Source organism: Hyla sarda, chromosome 5 (assembly GCF_029499605.1).
Source record: "Hyla sarda isolate aHylSar1 chromosome 5, aHylSar1.hap1, whole genome shotgun sequence".
Classification (NCBI taxonomy): domain Eukaryota; kingdom Metazoa; phylum Chordata; class Amphibia; order Anura; family Hylidae; genus Hyla; species Hyla sarda.
The window spans coordinates 373,754,845-373,776,109 of NC_079193.1; the positions used below are offsets into that span (position 1 = coordinate 373,754,845).

Below are 21,265 nucleotides of genomic sequence, written 5' to 3' on the forward strand. Positions count from 1 at the left end.
TAGCCGCTCTGTGTTAGAGAGCGGTAACCAGGCAACCCAATTAACTCCCTTGCGCCCGGACAGAAGGACATAGTTATGTATAGATAAATAGAAAGGTAGGTTTTCAGACTAGCTCATACTGCAGCAATGTAGTTTTAGTTGTCAAGATATGACAGTTGGGCAAGAATGAAGCGGGGATCAAAGATATAGTATTCACATATGTTTAAGACATATGTAAAGAAAATGGGAGGAGCTTATATGATTATCCCTGAGATGTAATATATGGGGATTATACGTTTAATTACGGATGGGCACAGACACGTTTGAGGAGACCAAACGAGAGGAGTCATCAAGACACAGTGACATATGGGGAAGGAGAATCTATAGACATCACAAGATAAAATGTAAAAAGTATAATATCACAAATATCAGAGTTGAGTTCCACACATTAGGCAACAGATATACTCAGGTCTCTCCCTAAGTTCCTGTAAGGAAAAAAAAGATAGGGCCATGTGCGATGCCTGTAAAAAATAACCGTCCCTAAAGAACTCCAGTGTGCCCAGGATAACCGGTTTAGTCCACCTAGGAAAAAGCACAAGTACAGAGAGTCCCATCAATAACCTGTACCTAGGAGAGAAAGTTGGGGAACTTAGAACTAAGTCCCTGCTCTTACTCACGGTTTCCTGCTTAGGACGGGTCTCACAACTTGCTTTAGCGCTAACTCGCAGCTCTGCTCGCTCGGTGAAGCGAGGTGCCGGCGTCTGACATCACTTCCCGTCAGCTGCCAGATATACTCGCACAGCCGTGCATGTCACCATGACGCACTAGTGGAGGCGTGCGGTCGCACCTTTGCGACTGCGCATTGCATCTCGGCAGCTGAATATAGCGGAGTGTGTTATTACAATAATCTTGTTTTAGGCTGCTTATCTGTATGCACTATTTATCATATTAATAGCTCGCTATCAGGTAATATTAGAAGGTTTTCTTATAAGAGATTTGAATGGGGGTGGAGGTGGACATGAACCAATCTGAGAATTGTAGGCAGAGACAGGGGATATTATTGTATGGATGTTAGATTGTTTCTAGTCATTCTGTTTAGGTAAAATATCTGGGCCGGTGTGAGGTGGTTTTTTGCGCCCCCGTAGATCCATGCGTGGAGATTTACGTCCTCAGGGAGGGGGCGTGGCCGTAGAGATCTGCGTCCAGCCGAGCAGCCGAGCTCAGGGAGGGGAGATGAGGGAGGGGGCGTGGACCTTCTCTCTCCCCTTGCTCTGCCCTCCCCCAGTTTTAGCTTCGGAAATGTTCGGAGAGCTGGGGGAGGAGCGGACGCATGGATCTACGGGGGCGCAAAAAACCACCTCACACCGGAAACATCTGGTGCAGAAATTCTTATTCCGGTGTCCGCAGAAAGAATGGGGGAGATTTATCAAAACGTGTCCAGAGGAAAAGTTGCTGAATTGCCCATAACAACCGATCAGATCGCTTCTTTCATTTTTGAAAAAAAAGGCCTCTAAAAAATTAAACAAGCAATCTGATTGGTTGCTATGGGCAACTCAGCAACTTTTCACAGGTTTTGATAAATCTCCTGGGGACTGCAGAGCGAGTTTCTGGCTGCGGCAGGGTAGCTCTGTGTGACCGATCACAGGCGGAATTCTACAAACGGAAATCCGCCACTAAGAGCGGATACACAGAGCTACACAGTCGCAGCCAGAAACTTACTCTGCAGTCCTTTGGCGCATTCTCTTTGCGAACACTGAAATTTGAATTTCTGCATCAGATTTTTCCAGTCCGGAAATTCTGCCACGTGCACAGCGCAGCAGAATCCCACTGAATTCAATGGGACTCTGCTGCAGAATTCTGCACGGAAATTCTGGTGTGTGAACATGGCCTAAGGGTAAATACAGATATCAGGGACGCAGGAAATATTGTCAGCTTCAGGAGTAAGCCGTACCACAACAAAAACCAAAATCGACCCTCTAATAATTTGTGGCAAATATTAATGGATAACAATCCAAAAAGTAAGCAAAACATGTCTACTGTATCAGCTTACTGTTGGCTACAGGCTTTGTCCAGTCCTGAAATATTTTATATATTGGAGGTGATTTTACATATCTGACCAGTTTTTCTTTATAAATACACATTAAGACCTACAGATAGACAGATACCCTAAGGGGAAACAAAATAAGGAATTTTCAATGGAAATGGTCACCAAGCTAGTCATAAACCTTTTAGAAAGTGAGTTCCTATAATGTATTTTATATTTATCTTAATATAGATCACTAGAGAGTACAACATTTTTAAACTACAAGCAGAGAACTGGATATTTTAGCTCTCATCTCTATAGATTAGTGAGTACTCATGACTCAGGATCAGTACAGGATAAGTAATGTAATCTATGTGCACGGTGACCTGATCATCCATTTTAATGACCGCACTGCCGCAGATGCAGTGATCTGTATTGATCACGGCTAGGGATAGACCGATAGATTTTTTAGGGCCGATACAGATACCGATAATCTGTCACCTTTCAGGCCGATAGCCGATAACTTATACCGATATTCCGGTATAAGTTGTCGGCTATTTCAACCCGCCCGGCGGGGCAGAAGCCGTTGCAGATCAACGATTTAAAGCGGGTGCTTTAAATCAATGAACTGCAGCGGCTTTTGCGGTGCCACAGACCACCTCCGCCCGCTTCTCTCCCCCTGCCTGTCCTGGGGTCCAGAGTCTAACCACAACAGTTGCCCCATCGCCTTCCCCCCCCCCCCCCCCCCCCATCCTCTGCCCACATACCGCCACCGCTGCCCCATTGCCTCCCCCCATCCTCTGGCCACATGCCGCTGCCCCATCACCTCCACCCCATCCCAGGTGTTATAATTACCTGTTCCTGGGGGTCCGCCATCCTTCTGGCTCCGTCGGTGCCCTGCGCTGTCACTGTGCGCACTGACTGACGTCGCGTTGGGGACATCACTCGTCATTGCTAATACCGATAATGTCCAAAATAGCGTTTATCGGCCAAACCGATAATCAGTCGATCCCTCATCATGGCATCTGAGGGGTTAATGCCGGCCATTACCGATGCTCGCGATTATGTATAGGACGTAAATGTACGTCCTGGTGCATTAAGTACCACCACCAGGATGTACATTTACGTTCTGCGTCGTTAAGGGGTTAATTGCCCCCATAGGGGACAATCTATAGTAATCACTTCATTGCTAACACTGTATAGTTATATGCATAGGGCATAGCACTGATCAGTGTTATTGGTCATCAACTACTCTTGTCTGCTCGATCTCAGACCAGAGCAGAAGACCCGAGAGATGGCCAGAGGAAGGTAAGGGGACCTCAGGGCGCCATGTTGGATGATCGGATCCCCGCGGCAGTGCTGCAGGTGATCCGATTATCCATTTTAGTGACCACATCTGTATTCATTATGGTAGCTGAGGGTTTAATGGCACACATCAGCGCAGGGACAGAATTTTTTCACCCAAAAATACACACAATTTTTAAACAATGTATATTACAAATATACATATTAGGGATCGACCTAAAGGATGCAAAAAACAGAGCACCCATATGTAGATTTTCAATGTGGGATAATGTAAATATTCAGGGTAGAAGTGAGTTTTCTTGAGATAAATCCGGTTTCTATGCATAATATATAAAGAAAGATCCAGGAAACTGGACAGACATTCAGATAACACGAGGTGGGAAGGATCTGCAGTATCTGCAGTGAGGCCGATTTGTTTGCAGAGCAGCTGGCATTGTTATGTAAAGCGCTCTCTGTACAAGGTAGAGAGTCTTGTGAATGAAAATCTACTGCCATATAAGGCCCGCGTCCTCAGATGACTCCGCAGACGCAGTGTCGCTCACAATACAAATCACCAAGTGAAAGGCACAATAGACAGCGGGGCCCCCTTTGCAGCCCATATACCAGGGGACAGATCACTGGACTAAGGAACACTTCTAATCTCACCAGCAACGCTAAGGCCAACACTCCAGAAGACACCATAAAACTCAATACACCAAAACCAGACAAACACCAGCAAAACAGCGCTCGCTGCACAATACATCAACAGGTCAATGCAGGCTCAAATCTCCAGGGATAGGCAATTAGGGAACAAATGTCCTTTTTCCAATAAGTCTGACAAAAAAGCAACATTTTTTTTTTTTTTGGGGGGGGGGCGGCATAAGCTAACATTTCACTGTTTCTTGGCGCATATTTCACCAATTCTTACATCAAGTAAAAAATCTTACTTGAAGTGCGCCACTTCTATTTAAACATGCAGATCTCTTCTAAGCATAAAGAGCAGGTGCTTCACTTTTTCACGTGGCCTGCCCAAAAATAATCAAGATATAACGGTTGACAGAAATTCACTTAAGTTATTAAACAAGTTTCTCATCTTTTATTGGGTGAATCAATATGTGATAACATAAAGGAAGGGATTTATAAACAATGTGTGGTGTAGTTGCCTAGAGTAACCAATGCTGCAGCCAATGGCTTTCCGGGCATGCTGGGAGTTGAAGTTTTGCAACATCTAGAGGGCCACAGTTTGAGACCACTGCTTTACACGGATCTTTATTTCCCCCAGCAGTTTGCTATAATTTCGAGTGCTCCTAAAAATTTGTTACAGGGATTGCAATGACCTAAGCATTTTTTTTATTATTATTAGGGATGCACCGAAAGGAAAATTTTGGGCCAAAAATGTAGACTCTGCTTGGCCAAAAACCAAAAAAGAAAATGCATTGCCCCGCCCACTTTTTTAAATATAGTTTTTGTAAAATTGTATTATAGTTTTTGTGTTACATAAATTTGTGAATTTAAGTCATCTGAAATATAAAAAAATCCATTCTAATAAAATAAACATCACGCCCCATACACTAAACTGTCCCTGTCCCTCTTATAAACTATGGGCCATTGTGGGGAAAAAGCAGCAAGCATTAGGTACTGGCTCTGCTTCAGATGTGCCGATCCTCGGGGAGATGTGGTGATCCTGCTGGTACTTGGCACCAACTGCTCTTCTGCCAGACTTGCCCAAGTAAATTCCAATCTAGGCCCCACTTTAACCCCTCAAGGACACAGCCTATTTTGCCCTTGGGACGCAGGAAAACTCCAATCTTGCAATTTCGCTTTTTCCTCCTCGCTTTCTAAGAGACATTACTTTTTTTTATTTTTCTCCCTACAGACCCATATGAGGGCTTATTTTTTCCGTGACCAATTGATCTTTGTAATGACACCTTATATTTTACAATAAAATGTACGGCCAAACCCAAAAATATTTGTGGGGGAAAACGAAAGAAAATAACTTAATTTTGCAATGTTTAAAGGGGTACTCCGCCCCTAGACATCTTATCCCCTATCCAAATGACGTCACGAGGGGCAGAGCCGTGGTGTAACAATGCTCCGGCCCCTGTATTGCCTGTCATTACGTGCAGAGCGATCTCGCTCTGTGCTGTAATGATAGCGCAGTGCCAATCCCGGTGCTCCCCAGCAGCAGGACCGCGGCGATCTGACATCTTATCCCTATCCTTTGGATAGGGGATAAGATGTCTAGGGGCGGAGTACCCCTTTAAGGGTTTGTCTTGTTTTCTTTTTTAGTTTTTTTTTACACGCAGTAAAAGTTATGGTAAAATTATTAGGTTATCTATATTCTGTAGGTCAATGCAATTAAAATGATACCCAATTCAAATTGTTATTCTAATCCTGCTTTACTTTTATAAGAAGTCAAACTTTATTGAACAAAATTAGTATATGTAAAAAATTGTCCTCTTCTGAGCCCTGTAACTTTTTTAGTTTTTCCATTTAAGGCTGCTTTCACACTATAAAGTTGCTCCAATTTAAAGACCCGTTATAATGTTTCGTTAGGAAAACCACGTTAAATGGCTGTTACAAAATCCCATTCAAGTCTATGGGATTTTGTGATTAGCAGTTATCACCCATTATGAATAACGGACGTTATTTATGACGGGAGAAAAATTAGTGCATGTAACGTTTTCTCTCCCGTCACAAATAACGTCCGTTATTCATAACAGGCTATAACGGCTAATCAGAAAATCCCTTGAATGGGATTTTTTTAACGGCCGTTTTTAAGGGTTTTCCTAAGGGGACATTATAAAGGGTCTTTAAAACTGAGCAACTTTAGTGTGAAAGCAGCCTATGGGGATGTATGAGGGCACTATTCTTGTTTACACAGTTCACCGAACAGGATCATTAACAATTTTTTTTTGAACCAGACATTTAAGCACCCGGCGATACCAAATATTTTGATTCATTTACATTCCTCACACTTTTTAAATAGGAAATGAGGGTTTATTGATTTTTGGGTAGGGGCTTATTTACTTTCATTAATTATTATTATAATTTATTTTTTTAACACACTTCTAGTCCCCACAGGTCTATATATTGCAATAGGCATAGCACTGATCAGTGTTAACTGATCTACCTCTCTAATGTGCTCGATGGCACACCAGAGAAGAAGACCCCATGATGGAAGCAGGAGGCAGGAGAGGGGACCTCCACTTTCAGCAGATAACTTTCGTCAGCCGAAGTTTCGGTGCATCCTTAAATATTCTATATATACATATACAAAAAAAATAATTATTACTGAAGCAAGTAAAGCCACCCTTGGTATACGGCTAGAGATTAGCAAATTTACAGTTCGGCAGTTGATGACTTTTCCTGCGTAAATTAGTTCAGCTTTCAGGTGCTCCGATGGGCTGGAAAAGGTGGATACAGTCCCAGGAAAGAGTCTCCTAGGACTGTATCCACCTTTTCCAGCCAACGGGAGCGCCTGAAAGCTGAACTAATTTATGCAGGATAAGCTATCAACTGCCGAGCCGAGAAGTTCGTGACGAATCGAATTTACTGTAAATTCTCTCATCTCTATATACGGCCTTTGAATTATCAGAAAACAAAAGGGGGAAAAGCATTGTAATGCAAATGAATGGTGAAATAAACCTAAGCTGTGTGTTATCTCCAGACTGAGGTAGGTGAACGTAGTCTTTTGTTTCCTACAATCAGCCATTTCAGACTAATTTACATAAATAGATAAACATGGAGCGCTATAGGTTCTCAGATATCAGGCCCATCATAAGCACCAAATAGAGCTGCAGACACCACGCTTATAAAACTACCCTTTTATTTTCTTACCCAAGTGTCAAGGAGGCAGGGCTGAGCTGCTCAAGTGCCACAGCCTAAATCAATTAAAAAAAGCCTTTATGGAAACACTTATTAAATTCAGCTCTGTTTTCTCCAGGAGCAGATAAAGGAGCAAACACTGAGATTCTTGCTTATTGGGGGAGATCTATCAATCTGCCTGAAACCCTAACTGTCTGGTATTTCCCACAGCAACCAATGACAGCTCAGCTTTCATATCTTAACAAGCTCTTGTAAACTGAAAGTTGAGCTGTGATTGATTTCTGTGGGAAAAAACAGACAATTAGGGTTTCAGGCTGATTGATAAATATGGGCCTCTGTGATTAATAAACCACTATGTGGCAATATCTTCAATACACCATAAATCATTCACTCACATAAAGTAAAGAGCATAGTCCACACTTCTCTCAGACAAGTCCAAGAAACATAACAGTGTGTGTGGGTCCCAGAACATGCAGGCTCTCATAGTATTAAACATGGAGACATTGCCTGTTACCTTAGAGCGCTCGGCTTCGGCTACATTTTAGGGCATCCTACCCCTTTATTAAGCATAAGCTGAGTTACAAGATACCCCCTCAGTATACAAATTACACAATACATCAATCAAATTTTATTTCTTGTTTGTGTGACTCACAAGTTGTCATCTAGCATAGGTGAATAAGATTAAAGGGGTTCTCCGGTGCTTACACATCTTATCCCCTATCCAAAGGATAGGGGATAAGATGTCTGATCGCGGGAGTCCCGCAGCTGGGGACGCCCAGATCATTCACGCGGCAACCCGTTGGTAATCAGTGGCCGGAGCGTGTTCGCTCCGGGACTGATTACGCTTGACCGCAGAGCCGGCGGCATGTGACGTCACGCTCCCGTGTGACGTCACGCTCCGCCCCTCAATGCAAGGCTACGGTAGGGGGCGTGATAGCTATCACGCCCCCTCCCGTAGCCTTGCATTGAGGGGCAGAGCGTGACGTCACACGCCGCCGGCTCTGCAGTCGAGCAGAATCAGTCCCGGAGCAAACACGCTCCGGGCACTGATTACAAACGGGGTGCCGCGTGCATGATCGCGGGCGTCCCCAGCTGCGGGACTCCCGCGATCAGACATCTTATCCCCTATCCTTTGGATAGGGGATAAGATGTGTAAGCCCCGGAGTACCCCTTTAAACATGGCTCAGCCCTTAGGGCCCTGGTACATTACAGAATTATTCAGAGAAATCATGCCTGCATCTTCCAGCGGAATCAGTACTTAATGTTCACCCAGGCGTTAGGCGCTGTCTGATTGAATGCAATGCAGTTCCAGCTAGGAACTTGTCCATTCTATGGGCAGGATACAGATATGCCTTGAAAGTTATGCTAGGGACCTTCTGTAGTGAGCACAGAGCAGCAGAATTTCATTGAGATTCTGCTGCAAGCGAAAATCTGCTTGGAATACTTTCGAGTGGAACTTTTGTAGTGTGCAACGGCCCTTAGGTCCTGGCAGGAGGACCCCAACAAGCAAAGCTGCAACAGTGAATCATATGGACTTTTTACTACTTGCCAGTACGACCTATAAGACCCCACTGTAACCTGAGCACTGGTATAGTCTGTCTGTGTAGAGAGAGTAATGTTATAGAGCAGGAGAAGCGGAGAAGAATAATATAAAGTTGAGGAAAAAGTCCCAGCATAACCTTTATTTATAATTTATTCATGTAATCCTCTGCTTGTTTTGGGCTAAGTAGTCCAGTGGGCATCAAGAGCTATCAAGAGTAAGGGTGGGTTCACACCACGTTTTTGCAATACAGTTCCCGTATCAGGTTTTTGAATGAAATACAGATTCCTCAAAACCTGACTAAACGCGTGTACAAATTTTAATTCGTATAAAGTTTAAAAAATAATGTCCGGTTGCATCCGTTTAAAAAAAAAAAAAAAAAAAATGTATACATTTTAAACTTTTCATTCCATTAATAAAATTTCACTTGTTTGATTGAAATTCCAAGAAGAAAACTGCAAAATCAGAAACTGTATGGTAAAAACCGGATGGAACTGAACGCACGGTTCTGTATGGGTCCCATTGACTTCCATGTATAAAAAAAATTATACATTTCAATACTGTTTTTCGCCTGGACCAAAAACTGTGGTAGGCTATGGTTTTGGGTATGGGAAAAAAAAACTGAAGACCGTACAGGATGCAAAACGGACACAACCTGGTGCATCTTTTGGCATACGGTTTTCAATGGAGAGAATGCATATGGTTTTCAATATGGTTCCGTATGGTTTTCAAATTGAAAACGTATACGGGAACTGTATTGCAAAAATGTGGAGTGAACCAAGCCTAAGACTGTCCACTTGACTACTTAGTAGGGGTGTGAATCGCCAAGAATTTGACGATTCGATTCGCGATACCAGTGTGGCGATTCGATATATCCCGATATATCGCGATACTGTCTAGGTGACGATAGATCGCGATATATCCCGATTCGGTCTAAAAAAAACAATGTCTTTTACACTTTTATTAAAACTTTTTTTTTTTTTTATACACTTTATTAGTCTTTTAGGAATCATTAGATTCCTCAGACAGATGAATAGAGTTCTATTGAACTCCATTTATCTGCGATGCATTGATAGAGCCTGGTCCAGCCAGGCTCTATCAATGACAGAGCCACGGAGAGCAGGGAAGCAGAGGTAAGCCCTCCGCTACCTCCACAGTGGATCCCCCGCCCGCGATCGCACTGCGGGGGGGGCGATCTAGTCCACCAGGGAGCATACACATGTCCCTTTAGACGCCGCTGTCAGCTTTGACAGCGCCGATCTAAAGGGTTAATAGCCAGCCGCGACGATCGCTGCATGCTGGCTATTAGCGACGGCCCCCGGCTACTGAGAACAGCCGGGGGCTGCAGAGTATGGAGCGGGCACGAGTCCGGAGCCTGCTCGATACACACTGCAGAGCACCGCATGCTGGATATTAGCGGCGGTGATGCATCAGCGGCCCCCGGCTACTGAAATCAGCCGGGGGCCGCAGAGTATGGAGCGGGCACAAGTCGGAGCCCGCTCCATACATCCAGAGCGCCGCCGCCGACAAAATGTGGAACTTGTATCTCCTGATGGATCAGGAGATACAAATTCCACATCACTAAAAGTCACTAAAAATATTTTGAATCGATTCAGTATCGGCAAGTGAAAAATCGCGATAATTGCGGGAATCGATTTTTTCTTACATCCCTACTACTTAGTGAAGGTTATCCCAGAACTTTTCCCACACAGCTATATATCCTCCTGCTCTGTAACATGACGTATGTAGACTGGACTGCATTTTAAAGGGGTATTCCAGGCAAAACCTTTTTTATATATATCAACTGGCTCCGGAAAGTTAAACAGATTAGTAAATTACTTCTATTAAAAAATCTTAATCCTTCCAATAGTTATTAGCTTCTGAAGTTTTCTGTCTAACTGCTCAATGATGATGTCACGTCCCGGGAGCTGTACATGATGGGAAAATATCCCCATAGGAACTGCACAGCTCCCGGGATGTGAGTCATCAGAGAGCAGTTAGACAGAAAACGACAACTCAACTTCAGAAGCTATTAACTATTGGAAGGATTAAGATTTTTTAATAGAAGTAATTTACAAAGGAATTATAAATTTCCGTCCCAATTTTTGGATAGTAATGAGTTCATGCATGCTTGGAAATCTGCACATATGCAACATGCTTTGAAATTGGTAGAAATAGTCCTGGAACAACATCAGAGAGACTATGTTAAAATTACTGAAGATTTGGAAAGGTCTAAAAGTGAATTTCGTAAACGAGTATCTGAAATCCAAGCAACCACTTAAAAAATCTTGAGAAGAAGATGGCCCTCCTCCAGATTGAGATAAAAGAAGTAAAACGTGACAAATTTGTGCGCGATAAGCGCGATTATGACAACGATAATGTTTTTTCTTGGAGTACCAATAATAACAAAAATGGTAGAAGAAATGCAGGTAGAAGATTTAGAAGAAGAAACTTCAAGGGTCGCAGAAGCCAAGATTTCTGGACCACTGAATCAGACACGAGCGCTTTAGATGAGGGTAATAGAGATTCTAGCCAGGGAAACTCCTATACTCAGCAACCCCCTTTAGAAAGAAGACCAGAAGGGGGGGCAGAAAGAGGCACGCTCAGAGGAAAGTGGGCACAGAAACGCAAGGAGGTCACTTGGAGGGATTAGCAGGGGAGACTCTGGTGGAGAACCTGACAGATGTTGTCCTCCCCCAGAGTACTCTGACTGCTTTGTCTAAAGGTCTGAATTTTGGATTAGTTGAAGGTTTTGATTTTGTCTCCTTTGAAGTCGATTTATTTAGGGCTGTTCGTAAAATTAACCTCAATAAGTTTTTTTCCAGCTCCATAAAAAAACCTCCTGCATTAATTGATTGTAATACACCTTGCCATATAGGCCCTTTGGGCTTTATCCCTGTTAAGGGTTTTGATGCTAATGACATGGAGTTTACGAATATGTTAGTTGACTTGGCATCAGATGATGCCACACAGGTTCGATGTGGAGGGGACTCCCCCCCTTTTTTGGGGGGGGTCCCCTCCACATTCAACCCTCCCTTGGCACCGGGTGGCCCTATTGATTTGTTCATGAAGGCAGTAAAAAATGACATGAAGGCACTCATTTACCCCCATCCACTGAGTAACTTATCTAACGATGAATTTGAAGGTCTGAATTGGTTAGTTAAGAGAGAGGATCTTGTCACCTCAAGAGCAGATAAGGGAGGCAGTATTGTTGTTTGGTCTAAAGTTGATTATAACCAAGAGGCTCAGCGTCAATTGTCTGCGATAGATACCTATGAAAAGTTGTCGGAGAATCCTACGAGCCGTATTAAAGAGAAGTTGAGATCGTTCCTTCGCCACTATGTAGAGGTTGGAGTGTTGGATCTGAAATTAGCGGAACGTCTTATACCTGTGACCCCCAGTGACCCCAATTGGTATTTGTTACCTAAGGTACATAAGTCCCGCACCCACCCCCCTGGACGACCTATTGTTGCGGGGGTGGGTTCGGTGACCGAGTACTTATCTAAATACGTAGATTGGTCCCTTAGACCCCTCCTTACCTCCATTCCAACATATCTTAAAGATACAGGAGACGTATTAAGGTTTATTCACGACTTTAATTGGGAACCCTCTTTCTCATTGGCATCTATAGATGTAGAGGCGTTGTACACCCGCATTCCCCATATTACGGGTGTGCAAGCCATTCAAAACATTCTGAATAGGACCGACAAGTCACACGGTTTTGTACAATTTATCTGTGATGCCCTCATGTTTATTCTTAACAATAATACTTTTCAATTCGACAATCAATGGTTCCGACAGAAAGTCGGAACCGCAATGGGGAGTCCCACCTCCTGTTCATACGCGAATTTGTTTTTAGCCGCGTTTGAACAGGAGTATGTTTTCAGTACCTCCAATCTTTTTTCAAGGCATATTCGGGCCTTTTGGAGGTATATGGATGATATCCTGGTGGTGTGGGACGGGCCTCCAAGTGTGTTTGAGGATTTTGTAGCCTATCTTAATGTCAATGCTATGAACATGGTATTTACGAGTGTGTTTGGGGGAGATAGTCTCGAATTTTTGGATCTTAAACTCTATGTGGAGAATAACCAGCTTCTGGCACAAGGCTATAGGAAAGAAGTGGCAAGAAATGCTCTTTTGCACTATAAGAGCTCCCACCCTATTGAAACTAAAAATTCTATTCCGTATAGCCAGCTTTTACGTTTAAAAAGAAATAATAGCAAGCAGTCTGATTACGAGGAACAAGCAGGACACTTACTTACACGCTTTAGACAGCGTCAGTATCCTGATGAAGTATTAGCACGAGCTTACAGGAGAGCTGCAATTAAAAACAGAGAAGATTTACTTATTGATTCAAAAAATAAGAAAAAAGATTTTCCGTCCACCACTGAAGAAAATTCAAAATTCACGTTTGCTTTTAAAAACAGCCCTCTGAATCACGTTATCAAATCTGCCATCACTAAGAACTGGTATCTACTAATGGCAGATCCAGACATTGTGAATACAGCACAAAATAGACCCATAGTTACCTTCAGAAAAAACAAGACTATTGCTGATCTACTGAAGGGTCAGAAGTTGAATAGAGAAGCACATCCCAAGGAGACTTGGTTGTCTGGTATAGCCCCGAAAGGGAATAAGAAGTGCGGCTTCTGTCCTCAATGCCCTCACAACATTAATGCGATTTCTATTAAATTAGGGAGTTATGTTTTTGAAATAAAACACCTCATCACCTGCCGGAGCACCTTCGTTGTATATTTTTTATGTTGTAGTTGCCAATTTTTTTATATTGGAAAAACCGAGAGACAACTCCGGGCCCGAGTGCGTGAGCATATGTACTCGGTTCGAAAAGGAGGTGGTTCCCCAAGATTTGTTCAGCATATGCAATCCATACATGGTGGAAATTGCACCACGTTAAAATTTGGAGGTCTTGAAACAATCCCTTGTCACCCTTCTGGAGGAGATAGACGTCGTCTGCTCCTGCGTGCCGAGGCGCGTTGGATACTGCGCCTTGACGCACAGGGGCCGTTAGGGTTAAATGATAAATTAGATTTTTCCCCTTTTTTATAAATTTTTGTTTATTCAGGGCAGATTTAGGTCTATTAGTATTGATGTACTTACCTAACTTGCTTTTTGCTTCCTTATGTGGCGTTTTCGGTCCGTTCACTTTTGAATGTAACACGGGGTGAGAGTTCACCTGGAATCATGTGACTCACCAGCTGCACCTTTATAATTCGCACAGCGCGATGACGTTAACGAGGCCGGATGAAGCGCATTCCTATGCGTGAAACCGCCGGCAGTCGCCTCTGAGCGCTCCACAACCCATGTCCTCCGTGTTCGAGTCGTGACCCGAGATGGGAGCAGGATTACCTGGATAGAAGCGGTGAGTGCAGGACACCTTTTTTTCTTTATTTACTATAATTTACAAATCTGTTTAACTTTCCGGAGCCAGTTGATATATAAAAAATAAAAAAGTTTTGGCCTGGAATACCCCTTTAATATGACATATTAAAGTGTACCTGTAAGTTCACACAAAAAAAAAAATATATATATATTATATTATATATATATATATATATAAAAATAAAATGTTACTCAGTATCTAATCCTGACCAGTTACATCAAATTTTTTGCCTCTATCACATATTTATTATAAAGTTACCTCTTTATCAGCTCATAGTGTTAGAAATACTCTTAGAGGAAGGGGACATGTCCCTCCCTTGTGGTGTTGGCAGGTGATTGGTGTGCATGCTCATCTCTTGTCCAGGACTCGTGGACAAGCCTGATTCTGATGCAGAACTTTTAGTATGCTAGTAGGTATAGGGACCCCTAGTGGTGGGATTTTCAGGGGTTAACTTTCATCAGTAACCACATAAAAGTTTTGGGATCTGACAGTGCCCATTCAACTTCAATGGGTAGCAAAATATACTGCTTGCTGGAAGCCTGCTGCAGATGTGCTACATGTGACCCTAGCTTAAAAATTGCAGAATTTTAAGAGTGTTTGGTTAAATACGCATTCATCATATGCTGCTTCATGAAAACATAGGAAATATGGCATCTTTAAGGACCCGACATCAATACAGTCGCCAACTGCGCATCCTAGAACAGAAACTCGCTTGCGCACTCACTTACATCTATGAGGCCTCACCCCTAGGAAATGAACTCACTACTGAGGATAAAGAGAAAAAAAAAACTCAAGAATCAACAAAATAAACCTTGTGGGTTGTGGTATCCGTAGCTTCCGGAATTGCGCAAAGGATCTTTTACAATACAAGGGCTTACAAGTTCACATGCCAATAACCGGCTAGTGCTGCACATCAGCTGGTTAGAGATGAGCGAACTTACAGTAAATTCAATTCGTCATGAGCTTCTCGGCAGTTGATGACTTTTCCTGCATGAATTAGTTCAGCTTTCCGGTGCTCCGGTGGGCTGGAAAAGGTGGATACAGTCCTAGGAAAGAGTCTCCTAGGACTGTATCCACCTTTTCCAGCCAACGGGAACACCTGAAAGCTGAACTAATTTATGCAAGTTAAGTCATCAACTGGCGAGCCAAGAAGTTTGTGACGAATCAAATTTACTCTAAGTTCGCTCATCTCTACCGCTGGTGTCATTCAATATCAGTCAGATAGTTATACAACTCACATGCCGATCAAACCACAAACAATGCTCACCGGCCTCTGAGGGGCTGGAAATGTTGCAGCAATTGTTGAGTATCAAAAAGTCACAGGTAAAGCTGGAGCAAATCGTAATTTTAGGCCAGTTTCTAGTGACTGTAATATGATTGGTTTATAATAAACCAAAACACTGAACGATGCGAAGGGGGCATGTGGATAAAACACTTAGGATATGTTCACACAGCAGATTTTCTGCACGGAATTCTGCATAAAAATTTAGCATCAAATTCTGCAGAAATTAATTGCCCATTCACTTCAATGTCATTCCTGCAGCAGAAGTTCTGGTGTGTGAATGGGAAAGGAGAATCCCATTGAAGTGTATTGGCTTTAAATACATGCAAAATTTTCATGCGGAATGTTAACTTAGCCTTACCCAAAATGCTGCTATGTAAAGCGGTACATAATGTCATGTTATAAGCACATAACCTAAGCAGCCGAGCATCACAGAAAAACACGTGGGTTTTGTGCCATGTGATGCCTGCGAGCCACACCACATGACTTCCACAATACGCAAAATATTTGCACTACTAAATACTTGCACTAAGCAGTAATAAAGTCAGGGAGGCATACATCATGGAGTAAAAGATGCACCGTAACCATGGACAATTATCTCCTACCCACATGAAAGGGGATAAGTATTGGATCGTGGGAGTCTTATCACTGTGCCCACACACACACACTGCTGCTCTATTCGAGCATGCTTGAAGTTGTAGCTTTGCAACAGCTGAAGGGTCATGGCTGGGAGACCACCACTGAATTAATGTGTCCGACTATCCCCCCAATACAATAAGACAGGGGAGAGAACTGGGCAGGTTGAAGCATTTTCATGGCTTTATGTACGTAAGGCTTAGAAACCATACAGCCAAATTTTCTGCAATTCTTCTTTAACTTCTGCATGCCATTCCAAAATCTCTTCTGTCAAACGCAACGGTTGTTGCAAAAAAAAAAAAAAAAAAAATTTAATATATATATATATATATATATATATATATATATATATATATATATATATATATATATAATAGATTTTGGTCACTCTGGGTTTGGGTGCCGAGTCTGCCATCTTCGGCTAAAATGAAGGGGGCAAACTCCAGTTTAGGAAAATCTATCACCTATCCTTTGAATAGCAGGTGTTGACCATTGGAACCCACACGATCTCCTGCGTGGCATTCTTCTTGTGCAGGCAGCAGGAGGCTGGCATGCTCCTTCTCTATGGTAGAGCCGAAGCACTGTACTCGTGTATTTCCGATTCTCGCATAGAGTAGCATGGAAGGAATGTGATGACCCCCAACAGGTCAGACCCCAGTGATCAGACACTTATCCCCTACCCTGCGTATAGGGGATACATTTTCCTAAATTGGGACTACTCCTTTAAAAGGTCACAATGTCACAGTCCAATATCATATCCAATAATAGTGACAGGACCTTCCCCAAAAATTCAAGCCAATTGAATGTTCGGTTGCAGGTTGCACATAACTAACCTAGACATAAATCAGGTTCCTCTTCTTCCTGCATACAACTTGGATATTATTTTAATAGTCAAATAGAATATTACAGACAAAATGCACAAATACTCTGGTTGAATGAATGGTTAAGACTCTGGTCTCAATGCTGATGTAAGCAAATGTAAGCGAATGGGTTCCCGTTGCAACACACAATCCTTGATCATTGATAACTTCAGGGTACTCCGGTCAACATGTGACCCCATGCACTTTTAGCTAGAAATGGTGATCATTGGCCGTGCAATCCCTTTTGCAGCCAAAACGGCTGTGTATCCCTTGCCTTACATGTCGCCAACGCAGTTGGATCCATCAATGCAGAGTTCATCAAAGTATCCATCATTTTGTCAGCAAGAACAGCGCATATCATTTTGTAGCGGTATCTCCCAACCTGGGTGCCTCCAGCTGTTGCAAAACCACAACCCCAAGAATGCTCAGACAGCCAAAGGCTGTCTGGGCATGCTTGGGGTTGTAGTTCTGCAACAGCTGCAGGCACCCTGGTTGGGAACCACTGTTATAGAGTTCCCTCCAAAGCAGCTGTGAACAGAGACACTGCACTTCTGCCTAAGGTTTCTTGGGGTCAACTCATAAGTTGCAAATTTGATGCAAAATTTTTACAACTACTGTATCCTAATCATCTCAACGGGGCATGCAAAAATCTACAGGGGCGCAGCGACACCCCCGGGCACCGCAACAGTGCGCGCAGTGACACTCAACCCCTGGGGCACCGCAACAGTGCGCGCAGTGACACTCAACCCCTGGGGCACCGCAACAGTGCGCGCAGAAGCACTCTACTCCGGGGGACCGCAACAGTGCGCGCAGAAGCACTCTACTCCGGGGGACCGCAACAGTGCGCGCAGCAGCATTCTACTCCGGGGGACCGCAACAGTGTGCGCAGCAGCATTCTACTCCGGGGGACCGCAACAGTGTGCGCAGCAGCATTCTACTCCGGGGGACCGCAACAGTGTGCGCAGCAGCATTCTACTCCGGGGGACCGCAAGTGTGCACAGCAGCATTCTACTCCGGCGGACCGCAAGTGTGAGCAGCAGCATTCTACTCCGGGGACCGCAAGTGTGAGCAGCAGCATTCTACTCCGGGGACCGCAAGTGTGAGCAGCAGCATTCTACTCCGGGGACCGCAAGTGTGAGCAGCAGCATTCTACTCCGGGGACCGCAAGTGTGAGCAGCAGCATTCTACTCCGGGGACCGCAAGTGTGAGCAGCAGCATTCTACTCCGGGGACCGCAAGTGTGAGCAGCAGCATTCTACTCCGGGGGACCGCAACAGTGTGCGCAGCAGCATTCTACTCCGGGGGACCGCAACAGTGTGCGCAGCAGCATTCTACTCCGGGGGACCGCAACAGTGTGCGCAGCAGCATTCTACTCCGGGGGACCGCAAGTGTGCACAGCAGCATTCTACTCCGGCGGACCGCAAGTGTGAGCAGCAGCATTCTACTCCGGGGACCGCAAGTGTGAGCAGCAGCATTCTACTCCGGGGACCGCAAGTGTGAGCAGCAGCATTCTACTCCGGGGACCGCAAGTGTGAGCAGCAGCATTCTACTCCGGGGACCGCAAGTGTGAGCAGCAGCATTCTACTCCGGGGACCGCAAGTGTGAGCAGCAGCATTCTACTCCGGGGACCGCAAGTGTGAGCAGCAGCATTCTACTCCGGGGACCGCAAGTGTGAGCAGCAGCATTCTACTCCGGGGACCGCAAGTGTGAGCAGCAGCATTCTACTCCGGGGCACCCCAATAGTGTGCGCAGCAGCACTCTACTCCAGGGCACCCCAATAGTGTGCGCAGCAGCACTCTACTCCAGGGCACCCCAATAGTGTGCGCAGCAGCACTCTACTCCAGGGCACCCCAATAGTGTGCGCAGCAGCACTCTATTCCAGGGCACCCCAATAGTGTGCGCAGCAGCACTCTATTCCAGGGCACCCCAATAGTGTGCGCAGCAGCATTCTACTCCGGGGGACAACAACAGTGTGCGCAGCAGCACTCTACTCCAGGGCACAGTGTGTGGTAGTATTATATTAGGGTAGTAATGTTCTACAACCAGCAGCACAGCCACTAGGTGTGAATCTGACCTTAGAATTCAGTTTCAATCTTTACCTGGATAAAGACCTTTATTAACTTGAGTTCAATTACAAAAAAAAAATAATATTACTGAATTTTCCTATAACAAAAAAAAAAACTTTATTTCCACCAATGACGAACAAGAAGGGACCACAAAATACCCGTCTACAGACTTGGTTGCCCTCTTAAGACAGATTTACCCAGCATGCCCCGGGAGACGCCTGGCACGTGACCAAAGGGAAAAAAAGCTCCTCAAGCGGGACTTCGCGCGCCGCGACCGTTATTACTAAGAGGAGAAAAAAAAAACTATTTCGGTCTCTTAGCAAGATGGCGCCGAGAAGGCCCCGGTAACGGAAGAGAGAGCTATGGAGTATAACACCGGCCGCCCACCACCCCCCCCCCGGGGATGTACCGGAGACCCCGTAACCCTCCTCACAGCACTCACCAGGGCCGGCTCCGGCGTACATCTTGATTCCACCAGTCAGTCACACAGGAGGGAGAATAAAGAAAACAGATAAAGTTCCCGACGAGTCGGTAATGGCGGCTCCCGGCTGGTGAACTCTCGTCGGTCAGGTCTCCATCCGCGCACACTCCGCCGCCACCGCCGTGTCTCTACACCGTACGCGACGTGAACTGAGGGGAGAAAGGCGGGGGGCAGGGCGCCGACGTGAGGAGGCAAGTCGAGGACAATCATTGGCTACGTCTGGGTTAGGGGCGCGGCCACCAGCCGGACTCACTGATGTCATCTGAGAGGGGAAAAAAGGGCGGGTAACAAGAAGGGGCGGGGCCAGAGTGGCGGTTATGGTTACTCAGTCAACAGCCACAACTGTTGTGTTTTTTTTGTTTTTTTTTGTTTGCCGTGACTGCGCCGCCATATTTATTGTGGGCGAACTGTGAGGGAAAACTTGAGGCGCTGTTCACAAGCCTGAGTGTAAAAGTATCGTCTTATAACACAGTGTTTCCCAACCTGGGTGCCTCCGGCTGTTGCAAAACTAACTCCCAGCATGCCTTTGAAGGGGTACTCTGCTGTTCAGCATTTGGAACAAACTGTTCTGAACACTGGAGTCGGCACCAGAAGCTCGTGATGTCACACCCCGCCCCCTCAATGCTGTCACGCCCCCTCCCATAGACTTGCTCTTTAAATGGGCACTGTCATGAACTCTTTTTTTTTTATATGTACTACAACATATCTCTAATATATTTTCTTTATTTTATTTTTTTATTAAAATGTTTTAATTTATGTTTGAAAAACGGCCACTAGGGGTCTCCCTCTTAGTGCCCGGATGCAGGCTAGATTCGGACCGATGCCGGCCGGGCAATCGGTCCGAATTCATTCAGCCTGCGCTCACTCCCTGCCTGTCAATCAGATAGGCAGGAGCGAGCGCATTGGCTCCCTGGCCTCAGACGCCGGCCACTCCTCCCGCACCATGTCGCTGCCGTTGCTGCACCTGCATGCCGCTGCTGCTGGACTCTGCAGTTTGTTTGCATGTATGTTTAGGGGAGTGCGGGGATCGGGGTTTTAACATGGGGGTTGAGGAAGAGCAGGGCTCAGGGTTTTAACACGGGCCCTATCTTATTGTTTTCAACACAGGGTGCCTCCAGCTGTTTCACCACTATGACTCCCAGCATGCCCTGACAGCCAATAGATGTCAGGGCAAGCTGGGAGTTCTAGAGGTGAAACAGCTGGGGAAGCACCCTGTGTAGATGAACTAAGGGCGGAAGTGTCGGCCCCAGCAGGCATCAGTGACGTCCCGCCTGCTGGGGAAGTCTGCCTGGTAGTGAGAACACTACCAGGCAGCCAAAAAGACCTCTTTAATATAGTAAATAAAAATTAAGCAGGAAGGGGGCTAGGGATAGATGGGCAATAGGCAGGGACAGAAAAAAATATATATAGGAGCTACTCTTTAAGGATACAGACAGTTTCATTTTTGAGTTTTTTTTTTTTTTTCCTCTTCGCCTTCTAAGAGCCATAACTTCTTTATTTTTCCATCCACAGATCCATGTGCATCTCGTGGCCACTTGTACTTTGTAATGACACCTTTCAATTCACCATAAAATGTATGGCGCAACCAAAAAAACATAATTGTATAGATAAATTAAGAAGAAAACAGCAATTTTGCAACTTTTAAAGGGTTTTAGTTTTTGCGCAGTGCACTTTACAGTAAAACTGACATTCTCTTTATTTTGTGGGACTATACGATCAAAACGATTCCCATGTTTAGCTACTTTTCTATTATTGTACTACTTTTTGAAAAAAAGTCTAACCTTTTTTCATTTTTTGTACCGGGATCTGTAGCTTTTATCAGTACTTTTGCATATTTCACTTTTTGAACACATTTTATTCCTTTTTATCTGGGATGTGATGCGACC

At 44.6% G+C, this 21,265-nt stretch overlaps 1 protein-coding gene across 4 annotated transcripts in view; it reads right to left on the reverse strand.

Annotated features, from left to right (window-relative positions):
• AGO2 (argonaute RISC catalytic component 2) overlaps positions 1–19,657 on the reverse strand; it is an 85,405-nt gene extending 65,748 nt beyond the window's left edge. For 2 of the 4 annotated variants that reach the window (XM_056522821.1, XM_056522819.1), the window contains exon 1: positions 19,341–19,657. In XM_056522821.1, the coding sequence (XP_056378796.1) occupies positions 19,341–19,362 (22 nt within the window). In that variant the 5' untranslated portion in view covers positions 19,363–19,657. The remainder of the gene's footprint in view (positions 1–19,340) is intronic. The other 2 variants (XM_056522818.1, XM_056522820.1) reach the window with 1 other exon arrangement.
• Between the last annotated feature and the right edge of the window lie 1,608 nt (positions 19,658–21,265).